Source organism: Callorhinus ursinus, unplaced genomic scaffold, assembly GCF_003265705.2.
Source record: "Callorhinus ursinus isolate GAN/ISIS: 27379988/994484 unplaced genomic scaffold, GSC_fseal_2.0 scaffold2, whole genome shotgun sequence".
Lineage (NCBI taxonomy): Eukaryota > Metazoa > Chordata > Mammalia > Carnivora > Otariidae > Callorhinus > Callorhinus ursinus.
Window position 1 is genome coordinate 62503606 of NW_027397064.1, and position 25330 is coordinate 62528935.

Sequence of the window (25330 nt, forward strand, 5' to 3'; positions counted from 1 at the left end):
ATAAAATATGACTCTTTATTTTCTGGTTTTAGTAACAGGATGGATGATGGTGTCTGAGATATGAACTACTAGAAGAGTACCAAGGTGGAGGTTGGAGGTGAGGAGTGATGATGCTCTGATTTGGATGTGTTGGATTTAAGGTGCCATTGAAACATCCAAGAGAAACTATCAAGTAGGGCAGTTATCTATATGATTCTAGCATTCAGAGGAGAGCTCAGGGAAGGTGATGTACATTTGGTATTATGACGATAATTGAAGCCTTGGGCATGTATAAAATTACGAGGAATAGGACAGATGATGAAATAAAAGAGATCAGCAAAACATTCTGAGAAACTGTAAATGGTTATAAGAAATTATGTAAATGGATGTGCATTTGTTCATAAGAACTATCTCAACAACAAATCAATGCAGGTATTAACAAAATTCAGGAGTAAAATGCATAATCTGGTAACATAAATGTTATCCATTTGATAATAAATATTTATCCAACTAATGTTGTTATTAACTTATGACAAATATGTATTCAGAGTTGGTGATTTTGATGGCATTAAAACTGAACATGTTGGCTTGCTAAAAATAGCCTGAACAGCGTTGAAAACTGCTGATATTGATATTTTCATAATTTGGACATTAACTATTAAACACATACACAGTAACATTCACACATACAAACATATGCACTTAGAGTATGAAATGTAGAAATTAAGACTTAAAAGAGGTCAGTTAATAAATTTTTTCATTATTTGTTCTTAGACATTGCCAGCATTAATTGTGTTTTATATATCATCTCAGTTACAAAATCATTGAAACTTTTATCAAACAATAAATATTTTAGGTTAGATAGAATTTAGGAAATAAATTAATTTGAAATTGGCTTTTTAATTAATTTGAGGAAATTTCTATATGGGCAAATAACGATAATATAGAAAGGTGTGTTCAACAGAAATATCCTTTAACCAGTTTGTCCTTCTCCTAAAGGAAATGGTTTAATGGGGATGAAAGGAACATCATGATAATTAATAAATAAACATCTGCCACCATCTTATAAAACATGCAGTAAATTAGAGGATGGACACAGTAGTGGTCATTACCAATTACTGCCTCTTCGAACCTTTTAAATCATCATTCATCAAAAACAGGTTAAGTTAAAATGATAATGAGATGGATGGATCCAAGCACAGCTGGACACCTTCCCTTTGTTCCTGAAAAGAACCTGTGCTTGGTAAAGGACTTGCTGGCAAACTCACAAATCGAGTTGCATACGAAAAGCTCAGAGCAAAACCAGTACATCCCTGCTCCTCTGTATCTGGCACATGCAAACTTTTCTTGGAATTGCTTAGCTAAAGTGCATAAATGGCTCTTGGGCATTCCCCCAGGTTTCTGTATTTTAGATCCCATGGGGTCAGGGTTGGGGGTCCATCAGCAGCATGAAGTGGGGTGCCTGTGGCCATAATGTCCACATTGGCTGTGGAGTGGATCCACCAGCCTTGGAGAACCTACACATTATAAGGGACTGGATTTTGTCTACTGTCTCTTCTTGCTGTAAGTAAACACTACACCACTAGAGCCTTCCAGTGCTCTCTCGTACTCTGACTCTTTGAATATAAGACTTGCTTTGACCATCAGAAGGAGACAGAAGTAATGGTGTTCCAACATCTCCCTTTCTTTTCTTTTACTTCCGTCTTCTCCATGAGAAGGGCATGCTCAGGACAGCTTACTGGTCATGGGAAGAGGATGGAAATCACCTAATACAGAGCTATTCTAGCTAATGTGCCCCAACCAAGCACAGCCTAGAACACAGTTCCCAGCAGACTTGCTGATGGTTGAGTGAGGCCAGCCAAGACCAGCAGGAACACCCAGTTGAGCTGGAGAGAGGTGTCTGCATCATTTTTGAGCAAAAGTGTGGATACTAACCCTTAATAGGTAGGAACATGCCACTTCTATAGGCTCAGAAGGCTCAGAGGATTCTGGGATTTCAACATTTTTGTTGAAAACTTATTGCCATCCATGTTCTGGATCCCATTCTTTTCCAAACAAGTCCCTGACCCTGGCAAAAACTTTTAACTTTCCATGGGGGCTCAGCTACTTTTACAATTGTTGATTGACACCTTCAGCTTTTTGTTAATTTTTTTCCTAGAGTGATAGGGGTTAGCAATGAGCACTCAATTCAATTTTCATTGTAATTGCTATTTCTCCTCCATGTCTCAAATATTTGATACATGATACCAGCTATGCATTTGCTTCAACCATTATAGGCATCCTTGTTTACTACTGCTGAGAATTTTAACAACTGCACAGCCATCTTGTGCCCCTTGTCAGCCAGGAACAAATAGTTCAGCTCTAAAATATCATCCCAGTGTCTGCTTTCTTGGGCCACTCCTAGCATCAGGTTGCCAAGGTTGGGTTCCCAAAGATGTAGATTCTGAGACAGAGATTAATGTGGAGGAGGTTTACCAGGGTGTGCTCTTGGTATCAAGGGAAAGGAAGGGACATGAACAAAGCAGGAGAAGTTGGATGGTGACAGAGGCTCAGTGGAGGCCTCAGCCAACCCTATATGTTATTTGGATATTTGACCCTGGAGTGACCCTTCTGGGTTCTGTGGAGCTCTCCTTCACCGAACACTTATTGAACACAGTCTATGTGGGGGAAGCGTCTCTCTTCAGCTAAAGCAATCCTGGTAGGGGCCTGAAAGTTGAGAGTTTTCTGTTGGCAGCACTTCCGGTATCTGGGGAAGTCACTCCTTTATTCCTGAAGAAGGATCTTGATTGTGCATCATAGAGTCTTCAACCGCATAATTACATTAAGTAAATTATGACTATGGCACAAGGAAGACAGTTTAGCTTTTGAACTGGAAATTTTTCACCTATTTATTTACTATTATTCTGAAGTCTTCTAATTTAAGAGAACTCTTTGTGGCTATACATTTTTCTGTGTTGATTCCTTCCACACACATATCAACTCTGATTAGTTTTTTTGAATGCCTCTTTTTCCAGTTGGAGAGATTACATGGAATATGCCATGATTTTTCCTTTTAAAAAAAGCCACTCTGCCAACAAATACCAAGGGCTCCATAATATTTGTTGAGTTGCTGTCAACTGGATGATACCACAGTGTTTGTCAGGCTTTCTATCCATTAGTTTACTTTCTACAAAAAGGTAGCATATCAAAAGATAATGACCACACTATAGATATTCTACTACTATTATTTTTCTTCTACCACCTTATTTGCATGCCTAAAGTTTTAAAATTTCTCACGATGTTTTAGGGGAAAACATCTACAGTAAATGGACAGTGTTAAATAGATTAAATTAGCCTTTCCAAAGGACTCTATCAAAGCTGAGATTAAATTACTTTTAGATTATATTTATCTAAAATATTTTTTGTCTTCTGTTAATTTCCAGGAGACTGAGGCTTTGCACTGATCAGCACCTCTCATATGCTCTCAAAGCTCTTATTTTGGGAATCTGAGTATCATGTCCATAGCCTATTTCTGATCTCCATGTAAATTCGATTTTTCTAAAATAAGATTCCACATTACTGTTAATACCTGCAGATTTCAAAACTTTTACATTAGATTTGGAAATCACCCTTGGTTCTCAATAACATTTTCAGAGAGAGAGAAAAAAAAATATTGCACTTCTCTTTCACTTCAACATCTGTGATTATCTTTCTCTAAGTTCATTTTCTTGGCAATGGGAAAATTTTCTACTCCTCAATTGGACAGTAACCAGTAGTCAGTAACTATCAAAACACAGCTGAGAAAGTATTCTTTTTCCTACCTTCCAGTTCCTTAAAAAATTGATGTGCCTTTAGAAATTACTCTAGAGATGTTTATAGAAAATTGTTAGTTTGGGGACAAATATGCCAGATGCACATGTTGGTTGCACATTAGGGAATGGGTGGTAGGTTTGCATTCTGTAGTTTTACTGCACTGTGGGAAAACCACTGTTCTAATCCAAAAAATGTGCTTCCCAGAGCCCCAAATCTGTCACAAGGATTGATTGTGTGGAAGCTGCAAAAGACAATTCAGCACAATTTTCTGGGGGATAAAACATTTTTACAAGATTCATTGGAAGGCCCAGTCTCAGATAAATAATGCAAAGCCCCTTACATGCCAAGCTCTGCCATCACACAGCCTCATCTGGTAAAGCATTTGGTCTATCATGGGCCCATTTTGACTCCTTTGAAAGAGAATTAGCTTCCTGGAAATATTATTTTTATGGCATAAATGTAGATATGATATAGATTTAATCTGTGATTAAATCCCAAGTGAAAAATAATTGAGACATTGTTTCATAACATTAACAGACAAATGTAAAAAATAAATAAATAAAAAGACAACCCTAAATGTAAAATGTAGTTTCTTGATGTTATGGGTTGAATTGTGTTATCCTAAAGTTAATACGTTGAAGTCTGAACCCCTAGCATCTCAGAACATAACTATATTTGTAGTCTTTAAAGAAATAACTAAAATAAAAAGAGGTCACTAAGGTGAGTCCTTAGTGTGGTGTCCTTATAAGAGGAAGAACTTTGGACTCAGACGCATACAGAAGGAAGATCATGTGCGGAGAGAAGCTGATCATCTAAAAGTGAAGTAGATAGGCTTCAGAAGAAACTGGCTCACCAACTTGATCTTGGACATCTAGCCTCCAGAACTGTGAGAAAACAACTTTATGTTTGTTTAATCCACTCAATCTAAGGTATTTTGTTATGGCAGCCCTAAAAAAATAGTAATGTGAGTCTTAAATCTATTTGCTGAGAACATACTAGCAAGGATTTGTTATATTTTCTAAGGAGAAATAGCTTGCAACACTACAATGTGTTTTCATACTTAATAGAAAGTCAGTGGTTTGTATTTATATTGGAGAATAGGGCATAAGGTCCGTTTTCACTATGTACACTCCAAATGAATGTGAAGCCACTCATTTATATTCACATTATTTTTTCCTCTCAGAATCATCAAATGTATTTACAAGAAGGCAAAATCAGCAGAAAATTCAGAAGACACATTTTCCAAAGGCTGTTTTTGTAATGGAAAAACTTAATATCCATCAAATAAGATAAAAAACCTAACAAAATGTAGTAATAATATGACTTGTATATTGATTACATATGGTAAGCAATAAAAATGCAATGTGCATAATTGATTTAAGTAACTTCCAAAATCTTTGTCACTCAGTTGATTTCTGAGTATGGACTCTACATCACTTGGAAGAAAAATTGATATTTTTCATTAAATGTTTATAGATATATTCCATGATAGTTTAATATAGGCAATTATTTTCAAAACATAATAATCCTCATATCTTTAAAAGTACAATTAGGGCACCTGGGTGGCTCAGTCAGTTAGGTCTCTGCCTTTGGCTCAGGTCATGAGTCTGCTTCTCCCTCTGACCCTCCTTCCTCTCATGCTCTCTCTCTCTCCCTCTCTCTCAAATAAATGAATAAAATCTTTTAAAAAAAATACAGAGCAAACAAGAAATGAAAATTTTATATATTCTAATAATATCATGTCTTTGATTTAGTATTTAATTTTTTCCAGGATTGTGTGTGTGTGTGTGTGTGTGTGTGTGTGTTAAATACATGCCCCTGAATAGACAGTTCCTAAATTATGGAAAACATATAAAATTAAAATGTCAATATATTCGGAAAAAAGTTACAGAGGTATTTTGGTTTGCATCCCAGGTGATTTCATTTTATTTCAGCAGAAATTATAGAGAAGGTATAAGAATCGTGCTAAGTATCAGCAGTACAGCATCTTGCCAGTGATGTTATCCATTATCCAGCATGTTGAAAAACAGAGCAATATCCTTAAGTGCCATTTGACAGGAAAACAGAGCCATATTGTTTCATCTTTTCATTCCATTCAGAATACAAGTAGATTCAAACATTATGGAACACATTGTATAGCTTAATACAAGGAAAATCCTGTTGTGATAGACATGAACTTTCTGAACATCAAGTTTACAACAAGTTCAACAGAAGGTTATCAAAATCTCTAGTCTTATTTCGAGACATCGATGTTTCTCAGTGCCTGAGTGTGGATGACAAGTGGCCCTCGAGAGATGTTTTACTCAGGGTCACTGTAGCACCTATTCCTTTTAATTTGCTCTTCCACAGTGAGTTGTTCAGACTGGACCTCCGCTCTGGGAAATGAAGGCTTAGCTGCACATTCACTGCTCAGAGCACCAAAACTTGGATTCCCATTAATGGGGGCTGTACCTATTGCTTCACCATGCCAATGTTTGACATCCTTCCCAAATTCTCTTAAATACAAACGTGGCATATTTTTCATTTGGTCTGCAGAATCTATGAAGTCATGCTCAGAAGTATTCTCATTCTTTTTGGAAAAAGCAGCGATTTTCATGGTATTAGAAAAGAAGAAGTGTAGGTTTTTCTTATTTGCCTGGTTTCTTTTGATGTTTAAGATATTTGTATCAGAAGAGGCTATGGACCTTTCTTCCCTTACTATTAACCCACCACTGGGGCCCAGTTTGGGAGCAGACTGCATGGGACTGCCAGAAGTAGCTCTGTCAGCCTGTCTTCTGAGAGCCACAGAGTATGCCTTTTCAGATTCAAATATGCCAAGTAACTCTGAGATTCTAGATGCACTTTCTAAATTTTCAATTTGATATTCAGTTGCAGTGTAGTTTGCTCCCCTCGACAGTGGTAATAGGTTAGGAAATTCTAAAATAGATGTCTTCTGCCTGCAATTATTCAGACACAAGATGGCCACATAATTGTTATTATTATTCTTATTCAAATTCTCTTTATGATTTTCTGTCACCACCTCATCATCAGTGTTAGTAACCTGTAAAACTTCTGCACCATCAGGTTCATTAGTTTTTTCATTTTTCTCCTTCTCAGCACTCTGCACAACCACATTATTGTTGTCATTAAGATCCATTTCACTTTTCCTTTTATTCTTTGTGTCTTCAGCCTCATTCAGCTTATCTTGCACATTCTTATTTCCTTCCCTCTTCTCATCTTTATTTGCTTCATACATTTCCATTTCTTTGATTCCTGCAACATCCTCCTTCTGACATGTATGGATGGACTGCGGATATGGCTGCAGGAAAGAAACGTTATCTTGCTCTAGTCCTTTATTTTCCAGAGTTTTAATGTGTTCTCTTAGTGATTCACTTTTGAATTCAGCGGATGTAGCGACTGTCATTCCCGGTGGCCATTTAGGTTTACTCATTTTGAGCTCTTCCTCAAGGGGGAAGGTTTTCTTAGGCATCTCCCTGGAAGGGGGCCAAATGATTTTTAATTTTCCCCTCTCCCTGAATTTTCTCAAATCATCTCTTTGCCCTTTATTGTTACCATCATCTAAATGTTTATTAGGATCCCCAAGTATGGCGGCGTTTTCTGCACTATTTTTACATATATTTGTTTTTTCATTAGGAGTAAAGTCCACTGAGCTGCTTTGATTTTTGCAATTCCATCGATCTTTATGTTGTTTGTGTCCAAAACCTTCATCATAATTTCCTTTAGATTTGAAAAGTTGGTTAAAGTGAGGTTTACAATATATTTGTCCATGAAGTGATGCATAATTTCCCAAACTGCCAAAAAGAAAAAAAAAAGAAAAAAAGGTTTAATATTCCATATATACACTGCAAATTCATAGGGAATTGGGTAATTATTTCAAGAATGAGTCAGAGACTCAGTGCAGTAAACTTACTGGCAATAGGAATGTGCTTATTAATTAAACATCCTTGTTAGATAATAGTTACCACTAGTACCCCGCATGATACATGTTTTATAGTATTTAGAATTTCATGTTGTATGTCAAGTATTAGTATAATAGGTATTATAGTGTAATGTATGTGTGGTTATAGATGGCGCAAAATGATAGGACTAAATCTCTGCTAACTCAGTGATTTATGTGAGGGGCCACAATTTTCAATAAATCCTGAATAGCACACACACACACACACACACACACACACACACACACACACAATCAACCATTTAAATTTCCTCGTTAACTAGATTTTGAATGAATTGGAAAGCTTGCCTATGCAATTGTTTATTTGGCCTCTTTGGGGAGATTAACAAGTAGAGTGCCTGTTAAAATTAAAATCAGTTTAGTCAAAGGCATCATTTTTTAACATCTCTCAATCTCCACATACAAACAGACACACCAATTAGATAACAAAACTTAAGCCCATGGATAAAGTTTATAACAAAATTAAGTGACAAGGTATCCCCACCAACCCCAAAACACAAGGAGGAAAGAACAAACAAACAGCTATGATAGCATCTGTATGAGTGATAACAGAGGGAGCAAGGAAGGTGTCTGAAAGACCAGAAAATATAAGACCACAAAAGAGCCAGCCATTATTTCCTGGAAAGTATCACACGCCAATCAGAGAATAGTAGCTGAAACGAGGAGGGATTTTACCTTCTCCATTAGCCAGTCAGTGCAAGGGCCCTGTGGTAGGAAAATCCGAAGAGGACAGAGAAGTCAAACTCTCAAAGCTGACCAATCAGGATCCCCTTTTAGGACAAGACTTAAACTGACAAAAAACAATATGGGAGTGGAATCAAATTGTATTTGGACAATGATGACAGCAAAGAAAGAGAAGGTCCTGACTAACATGCGGGAGAGAAATCAAGGCAGGAAATCTCAGGAATCAAGCCATTATAGGTTTTTGGACAGTATATGAAAACTGGAAGAGGTAGCTCTGTGAAGTTTGGGAAAACCATCCTGAATTTTGCCTCATTCTAAGATTTGAGAAAACTAATGCCATACAAAAATAAGCAACAGAAAAGTATGGAGGCCAAATATTATATAAAGTTATTATAAGAAAAAACAGAATAAAGAGCATTTTTAATATCCCTACAGACAATGAAAACATGCTAGAAAAACATGTTCTCAACATCAAAATTTAAAAAATGGGCTAAAAGACATTAAAACATGATAAAAAGACTTGAAAGAAGAGCATGAATTAAAATTAGAAGATGTCATAAATGAGATGCTAGAAGTCAGAAAAAAACAGAAGTAAAAAAAAAGTCAGTGAAAAAACTAAACTAAAAGAATATAAGAGCAAATAAACACAATAGAAAGTATTTTAAGAAGAAATAGGGGAATAAACATGAAAAATTACAATCAGAAATGGAAAAAGAGAAGGATTTGAGAGAAAGACAAATATTAAAGATAGGCACAAAATATCCATGTATGGATAAGAGGAGTTCCTGAAGTAGAAAATAAAGCGATAAAATAGGTTAAATACTAAAAAGCTATAATTTAAAGAAACTTTCCTGATATAAAGAGGTCGGAAATGGCGTACTGAAAGAGCACACTCGGCAACTGACAACGTTGACCCACAATGACTAACATCAGGAACTACTCTAGCCAAATTACTGGAGTTTATCTTTATTTTTTTGGACTTTAAATAAAAAGAAAAAAGATCCTTTGTATTTATCTAAAAAGGAAAAAAAGGAGAGCATATGATTTACAAGGGAAAGAAAATTAGATTATCAGTTTATGCCCAAAGAAAATGGAATAATGCGTTTAAGATATTCAGTGAAAGAGGGGCGCCTGGGGTGGCTCAGTCGTTAAGTGTCTGCCTTCCGCTCAGGTCCTGGGATCGAGCCCCGCATCGAGCCCCGCATCGAGCCCCACATCCGGCTCCCTGCTCGCCTGGAAGCCTGCTTCTCCCTCTCTCACTTCCCCTGTTTGTGTTCCCTCTGTCGCTCTCTCTCTCTCTCTCTCTGTCAAATAAATAAATTAAAAAATCTTCAAAAAAGATATTCAATGAAAGAAAGTGTAAGTCAAAGATTTTATTTTCAGCAAAACTGACTTTCCATTATCAAGATCACAGAACAGACTTTTCTGAGGGAGGTACTGGAAAATAACTTGCATAACCAGAAAGGGGATACAGAAACAGTGACATAAAGATTGGTGGCAAGCATTCTCTAAATTGTCACCTATAAACTAAGATGAGATGAGGACAAGGAGGAAGACGGTGTGTCATATGACACCTAAGAGAGAGCACAGTTCTTCAAAAATGGGGTGTGCATGAGTGGGGAGCAAAAGCCATTTTTTAAAGTTTTCATAATCAAATTAGGGTGCTGATAGTTTTGCTATTCCAAAACTGTTGTTCAAATGGATATGGGGTATTCTAATTCTGTCATCTCCTTTGTCTTTGAGGACCAGAAGTCCTGAAGTGAAGGCAAGGAGGCAGACATGGAATAGAGGAGAGGCTAAGGCAAAAGAAACTCAGTTTTGAATTCAATTTGGAAATATTCTTACAAATTCGTGATATATTTTCTCTTTACATATAAATATTTGCTAGCTCTTAACACTAAGAGAGCTTCAAAATAGTGACCAACTCAGTAGAAAAGAGCATGGAGATTGTAGTCTTGAAATGCCATTTCTCATGTAAAGAAACCAGGGTTTAGGGAAATGACTGATTCCAGGTCCAGGGGAAGTAAAGGTACCAAATGAGCATGGAACATCTAGTTCTATCAGGTAATGAGGAAACTATCAAAGATTACTTAGGTCTTGCCAAAAGGACTCAGGAAACAACCTGAAGAGACCAAGGATAGAATAATTTGAGCTTCAGTAATAATAACTGCATCAGATTGAAACCAATCAAATATATGTATATCTATGAGTTTATAAAGATATTACAAATATTTTAAAATTAGTTACCTCTAGGGGATGATAAGGAACCATTTCATTACATTGTTAAATAAATAACTGATACATTGGCAAACCAGGTAAATAAAGGGAAAAAGTTACGCATGTATTCTGCCTTTCCCCTACCAACTGTACCAACAAGTAACCAAATAGTAGATGAGAGGAAGCATCTTCTGTAAAAGTATTCCAACTAATAATGAAAAGGAAAGAATAAAATGAGAATATCAACATTTTGCAAACATCAATTAATGGATATGGTATTAAGCTTCAGTATCTGCTATGATCACAAAATCAGAGACAAGCAGACACTATGTGCTTACTCTCCTTGCCAACACTCCGTATGTTCTTGCAAAGGTATCAAATCTAGATTCAGCTGACAGTTTGTTGGAAATGCAGGGGAGAAAGGAGTAGGTGAACGGCACCACTAGTGTGCAATCAGCAAATCCAGACTGTGGAAAATTCTACAGGTCAGATATCTTGGGCTCTTCACAAATAAATTGCAAGGCATGAAAGAAATGGACAGAAACCTTTTAAAAGGCTTAAAAGAATTGTCAAAGTTTAAAACACTGAGCAAAACTATAGTATCTAGGAGAGCATATTTGGATTTAAAAAACTGTAAAAATGTAAGGAAGCAACGATGAAAAAGCTTACTGTTCACTCACAGAGAGAGCTAACTGGTGTTTGGGTGGGGCACACGGAAGGAGCTTCTGAAACTGTTGGCAATGTTTATTTCTTGAACTTGGTACAGGTTACAAAGTGTTCACTTTATAATCATTCATTAAACTGTACATTTGCTTTGTTTTTCTGTATTTGTGGCTTTTTGTACAATGATTTTTAAAAAATATCAGTCATAAAATACTTTCAAGTCCTTACTCAATGTCAGCCTTTACTAGGTGTTGACAGTCAAGCATAAACACATTTCCTACAGCTGGAAACCAATTACATTAGATTGGGTTAAGAATGGGGCAAGCACAGGGGATGCTCTGAGAGCACTTAGGAAGGACACCTAATCCCTATGTGGGGCTCAAAGCAGGCTTCTTTAAAGACATGAAGTCTCAGTTGAGGTCTGAAGAATGAGCGCATATTAGCCTGGTGGAGAGCTGGAGGAGAGGCAAAGGAAAACTACAAGGAGTGGAAATGACATTTGGAACCAGCTAGATATGACAGAGAAAGATAATGATTTTAAGGACCTGAAAGTCTTCGTGAAAAGTAACATGCAATGGGAGGAAGAGATGCTGGGAAAGGAGCTGGGGCAAGATTCTAAATTGCCTGTTAATTCAGAGTAAGATGCTAATTTGACGTTGATAGAGGAAACCATTATGTTTTAAACACAGAAGTGACCTCAGATTTACATTTTAGAAAGATCATTTTCACTACAACATGGAGCATGGCATTGGGACAAGTTGGTGGTGGTGGTGATGGAGGCAAGAGATAGTGCAGGCAAGGAAGACTAACTTGCTAGAAAGACTGTGGCATTAGTACAAGTGAGACATGACACGTGGAGGATACCTGCTCTGTGGGGATGGAGAAAAGTGTACAGCTCATGAGACATTTATGGGACCTTGATTATAGGACTTGGTGTTTGCTTGGACACAGGAAATGAAGAAGAGGAAGGAGTCAAAGGTAACTTCATGTTTCCATCATTGAGTTAATGTTAATGTTATTTATTGAAGAGGGTATCATACAGATCACGAAGTCAAGGAAGGAATTTTGTTAGAGAGAAGATAATGGGGCATACTGAACTTAGTATACTTATGAGAAATATAATTGGATATAAATATTAGTAATTAAGATATAAGCATCTGATTGAGGACAGAACTGGGCTACTGGCACAGATTTCAGAGTTATTCCACATGGATGACGATTAAAGTCATGGGAGTGGATGTAATAATATATACATATATACATATATATATATAGAATATAAACAGTGAGAAGACTAAATGGCCATAACAGAATTCTAAGGAACTCTAACATTTCAATAATGGACAGAGAGTCACCCACATAGGAGTCTGAGAAGGAATACCCAGGAGGTGGGAGAAAACCATTATACTATGGTGTCATGGAAACCAAAGAAAAAACATGTTGCAATAAGGGGTATTTGATACTGTAAATTAAAGTAAAAAAAGATATAGCCTGATACACATTGGCTTTAGCAAAATAATTACAGTTTCAGCATCTCAGATTATAGCCACACCAAATGCCACATTCATTAAAATTCATTTGTAACAGTGTTAATATGGTGCTTCTGTTGCACCAGAGTGAAGGGGGGGCAGTATATCTTACCTGAAACTGACAATACTCTAAATTATTATTATTTTTTTTATTTAGATGGAACACCCAGACCTAGGTCAGTTCCAGCCCGCCACCTGATTTTGTATATGAAGTTTTATTGGAATACAGTTGGGCCCATCAGTTTATAGCCACACTTTTTGTTTAGTTATCTGTGGACGCTTTTGCACTCAATTGGAAAGTTTAGTGACAGAAATAGTATGGCCTCTACAGTCGAAAATATTTACTACCTGGCCCTTTACAGAAAAAGTTTGCTGACTTTGGATCCAAAACCTAGATTTTTAGGGGTGCCTGGCTGGCTCAGTCTGTAAAGCACACTAATTCTTGATCTTAGGGTCTTGAGTTCAAGTCCCACATTGGGCTTACTTAAAATAAGGTCGAAAGTAGAATCTAGACTTTAGACCAAACTAATAACTTAAAAATCCTGATTTGCAAAGCATTTCTTGATTTTTCTTATCTCTGTGCTCTCCAAGTTTGGACAGAAGGGACCCTCTGGATTTGATCAGGAATGCAAAATGTCAATAGGAAAAAGGTCATGGCTATCCTGAGGAAAACATAACAGAGCATGACCACATCCCCCTTTATCGTTGTTTTAGCTGATGGCAACAAGATCTAGACAAATTGGTATCTTCTAGAGACATGTGTACATTGCAGACTGCTCCAAGATTTTGCCACAGACCACAAAACATTTTACCTCAGTTTACTGTTGCAGTGGTGGCATCGGAAGCAGGACTTATGAAAACTCTGCTTGTCTGCTACTAGGCACTCCATTGGATAAACAGTCTTTTGACAAAGTATACATATTTCCTTGTCTTGGAGTAGCAGCTTCTAAAAATAAAAATTTACAAAAGTTTACATTATCTTCAATCACCCTGTAAAGCCAAACCAAACCACAGCACGCTGACTGGCCATGCAGTCACAGTGAAAGCTCTGAGCCTGTTGTCCTAAACTTGCTTCTCTGGACATGCGCCTACCATCAGATTTGGGGTTCTGGCACAATCCAGAGCCAAAGTTTTCATTTTTTAAGGTATTCTGAAATGATATTTCCAGAGTACCTACATATATTTTAAAGCTGAAGGTATTGTATTTATTTAAATATTTCCGTGATGACTTAGTGTTGACTCTGTGACATCATTTCTTAACTTTAATCCATGAGACTCCTGAATACATTGAGATGCTCAGGGTCATTTCTCCTCAGTCTAAATGGCTTTAGATGTTAGGGCTTTTTGGATTCTCATGTTTGCCTCTACACTTTTCCTACCTCTTCCCTTGCTCTACAGTACTCACAGGCCCAGGCTGCTGTGCTCAGGTGAGTTATATCGCTAGCCAGTGTTTAGATAGTGGTTCGAAATGGACAGAGAACTTTTTACCTCAGTATTGTTTTGATCCTCACCACAATCCCCTGAGACTAATGAACTAAGCTTTCATATTAGTTATACATAAAAGCATATAGGCTCAGGGTTCTTTTTATAAATAAGGATGTACTTTAGGGCTTCGATGCTTGATTTGAGCTACTAAGTGATCTCCTTTGTTTATTGGTTCTAGCAGGACACCTATTTCTATATTTAACACTGGGTGCTTTTGTTTTTTGTATTTTCTATATGCTTTTAGCCATCTTAACAGAAACTGAGCATTTGAAATTAATTAGACAGCTTTGCTTGATTATGCCAGAAGCAAGCACATTGAGAAATCATATTGATCTGATCAACTAGACACATATGTTGCAAATATGATAGAGGCAAAACTATTAGTTTCAGCAGTTTTTATTTTTGAGCTTGATATTTCTTTCAATCTGTTTAGAAGAATGGACTACCCTAATGGTGCACATTAATTATGTCAAATCCTTTTATTGTAAAGCCTCATTAATTATAAAAAGTAGGGAAATAGAAAGAAAAAACTGTTCTCTGATGTTAAAAAATACTCAGTTCATGTGTTTTGAATCTCCCTCTAAATATACAATCAAAGTTTTTAAATGCACTGTCCATATTCATCTGTGAATGAGGCCAACTGAGCTCTCATTTGGAGTTTAAGAAAGGTGAAATAAAATTAGCTATAGAAAAAAACTAGTGACATTAGAGAACGCTAACTCCATCCAACTTAATAACAGTAATTAAATACACAAAAGGTCTAATTCCATACCTATACTTTTGTCAAAGATATTAAGCAATAAAAATCATTGAAGAACATATGAAGGGTGTAAATTGTTTGTTGGATTATTGCCAGGCTATATTGAACTCAAATGCAAACACCACTTAAGTCTGGCAGTTAAAAATATGTCAAGAGTAGGTCAATAGATATTATCTAATACTGTCTTAAGCAAGTGGATAAAACATTAACTTTTAATAAAATATTAATAATGTGCTATGGGTGTGCCATTATTAAATATACATTTAGATACAAGTATTAATACTATTACATTAACAATTATTATATCTGCTGCTTTATCCAAAGTCTTATTTACCTTGACAAATACAGGTCTCAATAATCTATATAATATTATTTGTTATTCTCACACAGTGCAGATGAATCCTATATTAGATGCTTTTGTAAAAAAAAAAAAAAGCAGTAAGAGCAAGCATTGTAAAAAGAAGGACATCCTCAGCCAGGGAAAGCTGTTAGTTTTCAGTTATTTTCAAACACCCTTTGAACCGCAAATCATCCTAGCTATGGACCGTGTGCCTTTAGATGGGTTAATCTGCACACTGCTCAAGCTCCGTTACCGCTTATAAAGGCTGATTCCTCTTGGAAGGCGGTTCTCATCTCAGTGGTAGGAGCGTCCGAAATTGCAAATCCCAGGCTTTTAAAAACGCTTTCACTCTCCTGCCACGCCTTTTGAAAATTCCTCCTGAGCTCTGTAGGTGAATCAGAAATATCTAAACTGTGGCCAGCGATGACGTCTTCATAGGTTGGTGGGGCATGCTTGAAGTCAAAGCCAGATTTGCCAGCTTCTGAGCTATGTGATGAAGAGACCGTCATCATCGTCGACCCAACACCTTGATCCTCAAACGCGTCCACACCCGAGAAATGTTCACTCACAGACCTTGTTTCAGAGTGGACGCTGGGCTGCCTCGCAGGAATTTTTTCTTGCAGCTCTCTAGGACGACTGCAAGAAAAGCCTGGAAAACTGGTGTTTTCTAGATATCTCAATCCACATTCCTCCTTACAAAACGAACGGCTTTCTTGTTTAATGTTATGGTCTGCTTCTCCATTTGTATAAACTCTCCTGTTCGACTTTGCTTCAAAAACTGGGTCAGCCTCAAATTCCCTGAACCATCTGTTTATTTCATTTTCGCGGTCACTCAGGAAATTCTCAGCAGTTTGGACAGTTTGGTTGGCGGCTTCATACCTCTGCGTGCGCTCTGTGCGGCGAGGCCCTTCCACCGTGTGGATGATCTCCACCGAGTCAAAACTCTCAGTGTCCGGCACCAGGCGCTGCGTGGAATTCACTGCGTCTTTGTGAACGTAAGTCGCCCTTTTTTCTACTTGCCTAATTTCCTCTTGAGCTTCCAGGGATCCTCTGAAGGAGCCACCGTCTACATGATTTACACTAATAGGTATGGTGATTGTGGGTGGAGAGTCCCTACCACGAGTTTCTATCTTAATTTGACGACGAAGTGTTGCAGGAGACGTGATGATCTCAGACCTTTTCTCTACTATCGGAACCGGGGTCACCGGTGGACGTGGGGCGGCCCCTCTGGCTAACTTTGCGGTGGTGTCTTTGAGTTTGACAAGCTGCTCAGAGCGATTCGTGGGTGGAGAAAGGGAAGAGTTAGCTGCACCAACTCTGGATGTTTGTGACACGGGACTTCTCGGTGATGGTTCAGCAAAAGTGTCTTTTTTAGGGGACTGAGAGAGCTGGTCCTTAGCAGAGGTTTCTGGTCGCCGGGCAGTAGACTCAATTGTTATAAAAGTTGGTGATGGTGGGCGTGTTTTCAAGGAGGGAGGAGAGATCTTGCTGTCATCCAGTTTAATTTCGTGATGGGTTTTCACATGATTGTGAGCAGTTGCTTCATGATGAGTTGCTACTTGGCCGTGCTCTATTTTTTCTACGATTGTATTTTCTTGCTGTTCACTAACGTTAGACATTTTAGAGAACGTTTCATTAAGGCTAGTGGGTTTGTTTCTCTGCTTTTCTGCTTTGGAGGATATCATGGCTGTTTGAATTACATTCTCACAGGACACAAGCATATCCTCTGCTTGAGTCTTAATATGCGTTATTTCTTCTTTGATTTTTTCTATGTTATTCTCCATAGCAATGCAAACACCATATTGTCTTTTTTCTTCACTTAATAGCCATCCTGGAATAATACTTAGCAGTGTCTGAAATGTTTTAAGGCCATTTTTATCTGGCTCCATTTCAAACTGTTTTACCCTAGACAAAATATGTTGTAGTTCTTCATGTTTTCTCAAGAATTCCAATATATTTATAGCACATTTTCCATCATCCTGCTGGGATTCTTTCACAGAGGAAAATAAAGATTTGTTCTGTGTAATCTCTTGCTTTGAATCTTTACTATTAGAAAAGACTTGTTTCTGTTGTATGCCCTTGACTCCAGGACATTTTTCTTCCTGCAGATTATTATATGGCTGGGGCAATTTTTTATGTTCAACTTGACTTTCACAAGTCTGTATTTGTGTTTGCTGAAAATTCTGCATCTGTGAATCAAGATGTACATCAGTAACCTTTTGCTTGACTACCTCCTGTGCTGATTTATTCAAATGTTCTTGTTTTCTTTCAACTATTAGTCTCTCTTCCTTTGGACCAATCGTTGAGGGTTCCTGATTTGTTCTTTCACTTCCTTGAGGTTTCCCACTCTCCAAATCCCTAAATTCTCTTTGCTTCTCAGGAACTATATTGAGTTTACTTTCGTGACTTTTCCCTGTGGGTTCTGCAGGCAGTTTTATTGTGACTCTTTTCTCCTTCTCAGGTAATTGATAATATTTTTTAGATACAGATTGCTTATTACTATATTCAGTGCCTGCTTCAATTTTCTCGGTTTTCTGGTACTGTTGTTTGCTAATGGTTTGAACATCAACATCAGATTGCTTTTTACGGCTTTCATAAATGTGGTCTGTTTCATTTGATTTGTGATCTGCAGTTGGAAGCCTGATAGTTTTAACTTTGAAACTTGGGGAAACTGGTTTTCTTTGGGGCAAGTGCAACTCCTCCAGATACTTCTGTTGTGTTTCTTGTGTATTACACTCCTGGTGCTTCTGTTTAATTTCAAAAGCTGATATAGATTGTAACATGTCCCTTGAGTTCTGTAAAACTTCCTTTTTCATGGTAGCTTCATCTTCTGAGGCTGCTAGAACATGTTGGATCCCCTTGGTGGTGACTGTCCTCGCTGGTGTTGTGGAAAGCTGGTTGTCAGTACACACTCTTAGTACTTGAGAATGACTTTGCGAGTTTGGGTTGGGTTGAACCAAAGTGACCCCTGAATCCATTCCAGGTAGAGGAGCCTCCTCATTTGTTTTTTGTAACAGTACTTCCCCTTGCAACTCTGACATGTTTTGATTTGGGCTTTCTGTTTTGACTATGTTGTAGCAAGAATGCTCATGTTTCCATTTTTCAAGCTCTTCTTTTTGTTGTCTGTACTTTTCTTCAGCAATCATTAAAGGTGTCTTAAATTTTCTCATATAAGGTTTTGGACTTTGTTTTCCTGAACATGCTGAGAATGAATGAGATTTTATAAGTGGTGCCATTGTTTTTGCCTTGGGTAGTGAAGTTTCTGGAACCGTCTGGGAGAGAGACCTCATAGCGTCCATAGATAATTGTTTTCTTTCATCAAGACTTCTTCTAGATATGTTCTGCTTCAACTCTGTGTGTTCACTGCTAGTTGCCATTATTACGCTTTTCTGATCCTTTGAGGGAGTAATTTTATCTTGCATATCTGGCAGGGAATTTTCCAATTCAACTTTTGGGGAACTGCAATTCTTTTTATCTTCTATCTGTTTGGGAAATTTGGGTTTGGGGACTGTGGGAGGTGGCAAAAGTACTCCTGATTTTCCTGTTAGGACTTCAGCCTGAGAATGAGTTTGCTGAGAGCTTGAGGCTTCTTGAGAATATTGTATGAATGTTCCCCTATGCTTTTCTTGAACAGAGGAGGAAAGGAGATGCGCTGGTTTAAGAGATGGAGTTGGAGGAAGGGGAGGTGGTGGAAAAACTGATAGACATTTTCTTTCAGATTTATCATCTTCTGGTGGTGGAGGAAGAGGGAGGCCTGGGAAACTTTCAAATTCAGCCTTTATCACTTCTGGGGCATTTTTTTCAGGCAACATCACTAATGGAGGTGGAGGAGGAAGAGGAAATTCAATTTCAGATGATGCGTTGGAAGGTGGCAGAGGAGGTGGAGATGGAGGTGGGAGAGAGTACTCACTTTCTTTTACATTATTTTCAGGGTTAAGGTTGATTGAATTAAAGGACATTTCCATTGCCATTTTTAAGTCTGTGGAAGTATTTGTCTTCCTGGCCAGAAAGTCCTGGCTCTTCAGATGAACATCAGCCTGTTTTTTGTCAGTTGCCTTAAATTTACTGTGGCTTTTGGGGGAGACTTTCACTTCTGTTATATTTGGTATGTCTTGATCTCTAGGCAAAGTCGGTTGAGGGTTCATGTTCTTTTTCTTTATGTCTTTATTAGAACATTGTAGTTCTTGCTTTAACAAAGTTTGCTTCTGAAAGTCCTCTGAAGCTTCACAGGTCTCCCTGACTGTCATGTTGACCAGACCTTGGGTTGGACTGGCCTTAGGGCTTTGTTTATCTGTTGGTATTTTAGTGTTTTGGGTAATTTTAGGACTCTTTACAGAGAAAGATTCAGTCTTCTGGTGGTCATCCCTCAGTTTACCAGTTTGAGTCTGTTGCCTTCCCACTGTTTTGTCGATAGATTTGGTAGAGTTAAAGATAGCATTCTTCTGTTCTCTCACAGTCTCTGATTCCTTAGTTTTTAGATTTTCCCTCGCTGACACAGTTGAAGTCAATTGTCTGTTCACATGTTCATCACTAAGATGCTGCTCTGTTGTGGTATCAGTCCCGACACCCATTTTGTCTCCTGATTCCAACACATTGTTAATAGCTTTGTGGTGTGAATTAGATAGTTTTCTCAGGCTTTTCTCCAGAGCATCATTGTTTTGTTCATGACCTATGACAATCTTTACAGTGCCTTTGGGGACTTTAGGGAGAGTAGCTTCAGTTCTTTCTTCTATTAAATTCCCATGATAAGATTTGTCTGTAGTTTGATTGGGAACGTCTGCTCCCCCTGGCCACCTGGCTGCTGGTTCATATGGTCCCGGTCTTGGCTGAAGAGCACTTTTTGTGTCCCTCTGGACAGCCACCGGATGAATCTTTGTTTTCTGCTCTTCTGAGGACCTTCCCATCACCCCTTTCACATCTTCTTTCATTACACCTCTTTTATCCACCTCTTTGAAAGCTCTCTGGGCTTCTTTCAGATTCCTTAATGATATTTCAAGGTCATCTCGGATAAGCTCCTTTTTCAGGATTTCTGTTCGTGTGTTTGTGGTCTTTTCAAGGCATTCAATAGCTTTGTCAATGTCACCAGGGATGGCATTGGGCTGTTTAGATTCTTTCCATTGGTGGTTTGCTTCCTTAAGTGACTTGAGTGTGGCCAGCATGTCACCTTTTATAACTTCTTCTGCTTTCGCCACTGTTTTCTGATTTATGGCCTGGCTGAGGGAGTTTAGTGTTGATTTCAAATCACCTTTTATAATTTCTTCTTTGGGTGTCTTGCAAAATGTAGTCTGAGGCTCTGTCATAAAAACCTTAACTGTATTATGCACATCTCCTGGGACGATGTCAGTTTCATTAACAGTACGTTCAACCTGAGACTGCCTTTTCTTTAGTAACAGCTTTGCACCCTCCACATCGCCACCAATTATTTCTTCCTCTCTTTCTTGTTTCCTAGCTGTCAGTGTCTCACTTGACCCCGTCTGGAGTTGTTTAAGATAATCCAAAGCTCCAATTTCTATGCATGTTGTGAAAAACTGAACATTTCCCCTCTCAGTGGCATCAATTTTAGCCCTTTCAGATATCTTATTGTTTGATACAGAAGATAGCAAATTATGAATGGTACGTTTTACATCACCCCCTATTACTTCTTCACGCTCAACTGTGTCACCATCATTTTCATGAAGAAGACAATAGATAGTCATATTAATATCCCCTCTTTCATCTTCCTGAATTAAAATGCCTTTCTTTACAGATCTTTCCTCAGAGAACAGGTTTTTTATTGCTTGTTGTACATCACCGCTCACTATTTCTTCTTTTTCAGCATGAAATTCCATCGATCTGTTTAATAATTGAGTTTTGGTCAAATTAACATTTCCCTTCTCTTCGTCACTAACCCAAATCTCCCTTTTTGTACAGTCTCTTTTGGAAAGCAGGTTCGCCATTATATTTCTGAGATCAACCCTGATAATTTCTTCTTTCTGTATCTGAGGAGATGCTTGATTCATTAGCTTGTATTTTGCCATTCGAACGTCCCCAACTTCATCAGCTTCAATGATGATTCCAGGAGCCTCAATAACTTTTTGAGAGTAGAGTTCTTCTAACGTTTCCTTAATGCTCTTGCCAATAATTTCTACCTTCTCTACCCTATTTCCATTAAATTCATGAAGGGGTGTAGTTTCAAAGAGCCATGTAGTTGTCTTGACATCAGAAGGAGGGATTTCCTCCTTGATGATTTTTGTGGTGCTTTCATCTGCTTCCTTAATAGAATCCAAAGTTTGATTTTCAAAAAGCCATACTGCCTGCTTCACATCACCTTTCTGCATATCTTCCTGGGTGACTGTTTTGATATTTTCATATTCCGACCCTTCTCCTCTCAGCTCATCTATGGTGTGGGTTTCAAATAGCCAAGTAGATGTCTTAACATTGCCCTTCTGTGTTTCATTAACACTTACTGTTCTTATATAAGTATTCTTACCACAATTTTCAGACTCAAAAAATTGTTTACTTGTCTTTACATCCCCACCTTGAATATAGTCCACAGTGGGCACAGCATCACGTGATTCTTCTGAAATCTGATCCAGTGGCTGGGTTTCAAATTTGTATCTGACAGAACCAACATCTCCCTTCTGAATGTCTTCCTGTGTGACAGATTTAATAACATACACAGTCTCTGACTGATTAATTGAGTCCAGTGGTTTTGTTTCAAAAAGCCACCTAGTTCCTCGTACATCTCCATGAATGACCTCTTCCTTTTTAACTGTTGTCACTTCATGATAATACCCGTCTTGGTCTTGAATTGCATAGAGTGGCTGGGTTTCAAAGAGCATTCTGTAGCTTTTTACGTCACCGTTCATTACTTCTTCAGTAATTGTTTTCCTGGGGCTGATACAGTCAGATTCTTCTTTAATCTCATCTAAAGAAAAAGTCTCAAAAATAAAGCACCCCTTTCTTACATCCCCACCTTGTATGTCTGTCACTGTCTTAACTAATTCATCACCTTCTTGGCTCTCTTTTATCATATCAATTGGTTGGTTTTCAAAAAGCCACCTACAATTTAAAACATCGCCTTTCTGAATGTCTTCAGTCTTTAGGGCTTTGATCTTTTTCAAAACTTCTTCTGAACTGGAACTTATAGAATCTAAAGATTGATTTTCAAATTTATGCCGCATGCTGGAGACATCCCCAGCTTGGATATCCATCTCTATGGCCTTGATTTCTTTTCCTTCTTCTCCTTGTATGCTGTCCAAATTTTCCGTTTCAAAAAGAAAACATGCTGTACGAACATCCCCACCTTGGATCTCTTCCTGTTTTACAGTTTGCAATTTGACTGTTGCTTCGGAGGCATCTTTTATGGTATCAAGCGGCTTAGTTTCAAAGAGCCAGGTACAGGCTTTGACATCTCCCTTATGAATTTCTTCACTGCCAGTCATTAATGAAACTTTTTCATAGAGAGACTCCATTGGCTGGGTTTCAAAAAGCCACCTACAAGTTTTGACATCCCCTTTAACAATATCTGTCGCTTGTTCAGGTTTACCTTCTACTTCTTCCATATTACTAAAATATTTAATCGAATCAAGAGGTTGGGTTTCAAATAGCCATTTAGCAGATTTCACATTTCCGGTCTGTATTTCTTGAGCAGATATTCCTCTAATTATCTGGAATTTATGAATGCTTTCATCAAACTCGTCAATGGGCCTTGTTTCAAAAAGCCACCTACAACTTCTTACGTCGCCTCTTAGGATTTCTTCTTGTTGGACTGTCTTGACTTGATGATATTTTCCAAGGTGATCTTGAATGGCATATAGTGGTGTTGTTTCAAAGAGTGATTTGTTTAACTCTACGGCACCTCTTGTGACTCCTTCCACCTCTATTTTATGTGATGCATCAAATTTAATTAAATTGTTTGATTCAAAGATATGTGTATAATTCTTTACATTTCCTCTGTCAATTTCTTCAAGTTTCACTGTTCGTATGTACTCTTTTTTATCTTCTCTAATGTCTTCCAGAGGTTGGGTTTCAAAAATCCATTTTTGGTGTCTAACATCCCCCTTTTCTTCTTCAGAGGCAGTAATTTTTTGAAGTTTTCCTACATCGGGGCTATCTTTTAAAGCCTCTATTGGAAGTGTTTCAAATAGATGCTTAGTAGTTTGTACATCACCCCCTATTATCTCTTCAGATCTTAGAGGATCTGCATCAGGAACTTCTTTTAGAATGTCTAATGGCTGTGTTTCAAACATCCAACACTTTCTGGAGACATCTGTACCTGTTATTGTTTCCTTTTCAATGATGGCCTCTTCTGGCTCTTCTTTGATTTTCTCCAAAGGTTGAGTTTCAAATAACCACTTTGCCCTACTCACCCCACCTTTGACATTTTCTTCCATGGATATTCCTCGGACAACTTTAATTTCCGTGATATCCTTGTTAATTGTGTCCAAGGGCTGTGTTTCAAACATCCAACGTGCTGTTCTCACATCTCCCTTTTCAACATCTTCTCTGTGAACGGTTTTAATTTCTAGCATTTGACCTAAACCATCTCTAATAACATATAATGGTTGAGTTTCAAAATATTTTATACTTCTCTTAACATTTCCCTTAATTTCTTTGAGCTCAGACCTGAGTTGCAACAGGTGAACTTCATCGACTGAATGAAGCTGTCCAAGCTGATCCAGATGTTGAGTTTCAAACATATATCTCACAGTCTTGACATCCCCACCAGTTATGTCCTTTATGGCAGTTACCACTGATTCTTCTTGATGCATGTCATTCATTGAGTCTAATGGCTTTGTTTCAAACATCCACCGGGCTGTGCGGACATCTCCTCTGGCTAGCTCAGGAATTTTCTCAGCATCTTCTTCAGTGCCAGAAGAATTATCCCCCAGTGTATCTATGGGTTGGGTTTCAAACATCCATGTGGTATATTTCACATCACCACCAGCAATGATTTCTTGATTAGCAATGCCCTTGTTGATGTTGTCTTCCTCTGGAGAGCCATTGTTGATGGAATCTAAAGGCTGATTCTCAAAGATCCATCTCATGGACTGCACCTCCCCCTTCAGAATTTCATCCCACTCCAAGTGTTCTCTCTCTGAGTTCAGAGCTTTTTGAGAACTGTCATTCGTATTTTCAAAAATGTACCGGGCTTGTTGCACATCTGCTGAAACTGAGCTCCCTGGGCTCACTTGACTAGAGACAATTTCAGAAACCTCACTGATATAATCTTTTTCTAAGTTTTTTCTTAACTCAGGATGCATGTGTTTATATAAACGGTTTAATTCGTACAAATTTCTTTGCTTAGTATATAATTCTTTGGGTACTGGTGGTATTCTAGGAGAGTTGGGGAATTCAGGGGACTGAGAAAATGCTGTCACATCTATTGGAGTTCGAAATATATCAGGTGGGGGAGGAGGAAATTCTTCTGTCTTTCCCACAGGACTGGCATTAACTTGTCCCAGGGTTGAGGAAGTGGCACTGTGGTCACTGTTTTTTGTGGTTGATGTTTCCTTCCTTTGGAGGGTCGACATGCAGGAAGTGGAAGAGGTACTCACAAGTGATGATGGTTTTAAAGTCTCTTCATATTCACTTCCGATCTTTAAGGGAAAGAAAGTCAAATCTTATAAAAATGGGTGTAGTGGTGAAGACTACCTAGGCACTGCCCCTCACTTGTCCACCTGCTATGATATCTCCATTGGAAACAACAGGTGACAGACTCTCTTGAGAGACCTACTTAGGTTATTATCTTTCCTATAACTCTTTGCACTTTCAGAGTCATATTCCCCATTTGATACATCAGCAGCTCAGTCTTTTAACATTTACACATAATCTTGATTATTCTTCCTCCTTTGTTTAATATGCTATGCTGAGTAATCTAGAGGGAAACAGTAAAAGTCTTAATGCACTTTTGAGGGTTGTTTTGTTTTCCTTGGAATTTT

At 38.0% G+C, this 25330-nt stretch overlaps 1 protein-coding gene across 2 annotated transcripts in view; it reads right to left on the minus strand.

The window, feature by feature from the left end:
* Positions 1-5678: 5678 nt before the first annotated feature.
* The window catches only part of XIRP2 (xin actin binding repeat containing 2), a 75023-nt gene continuing 55371 nt past the window's right edge, over positions 5679-25330 (minus strand). The window contains exons 7-9 of one of the 2 annotated variants that reach the window (XM_073882963.1): positions 15661-24988; positions 13635-13768; positions 7426-7562 (exon numbers count right to left, since the gene is read on the minus strand). In XM_073882963.1, the coding sequence (XP_073739064.1) occupies positions 13674-13768; positions 15661-24988 (9423 nt within the window). In that variant the 3' untranslated portion in view covers positions 7426-7562; positions 13635-13673. Of the gene's footprint in view, positions 7563-13634; positions 13769-15660; positions 24989-25330 lie in introns of both variants that reach the window. The other variant, XM_025852804.2, reaches the window with a different exon arrangement.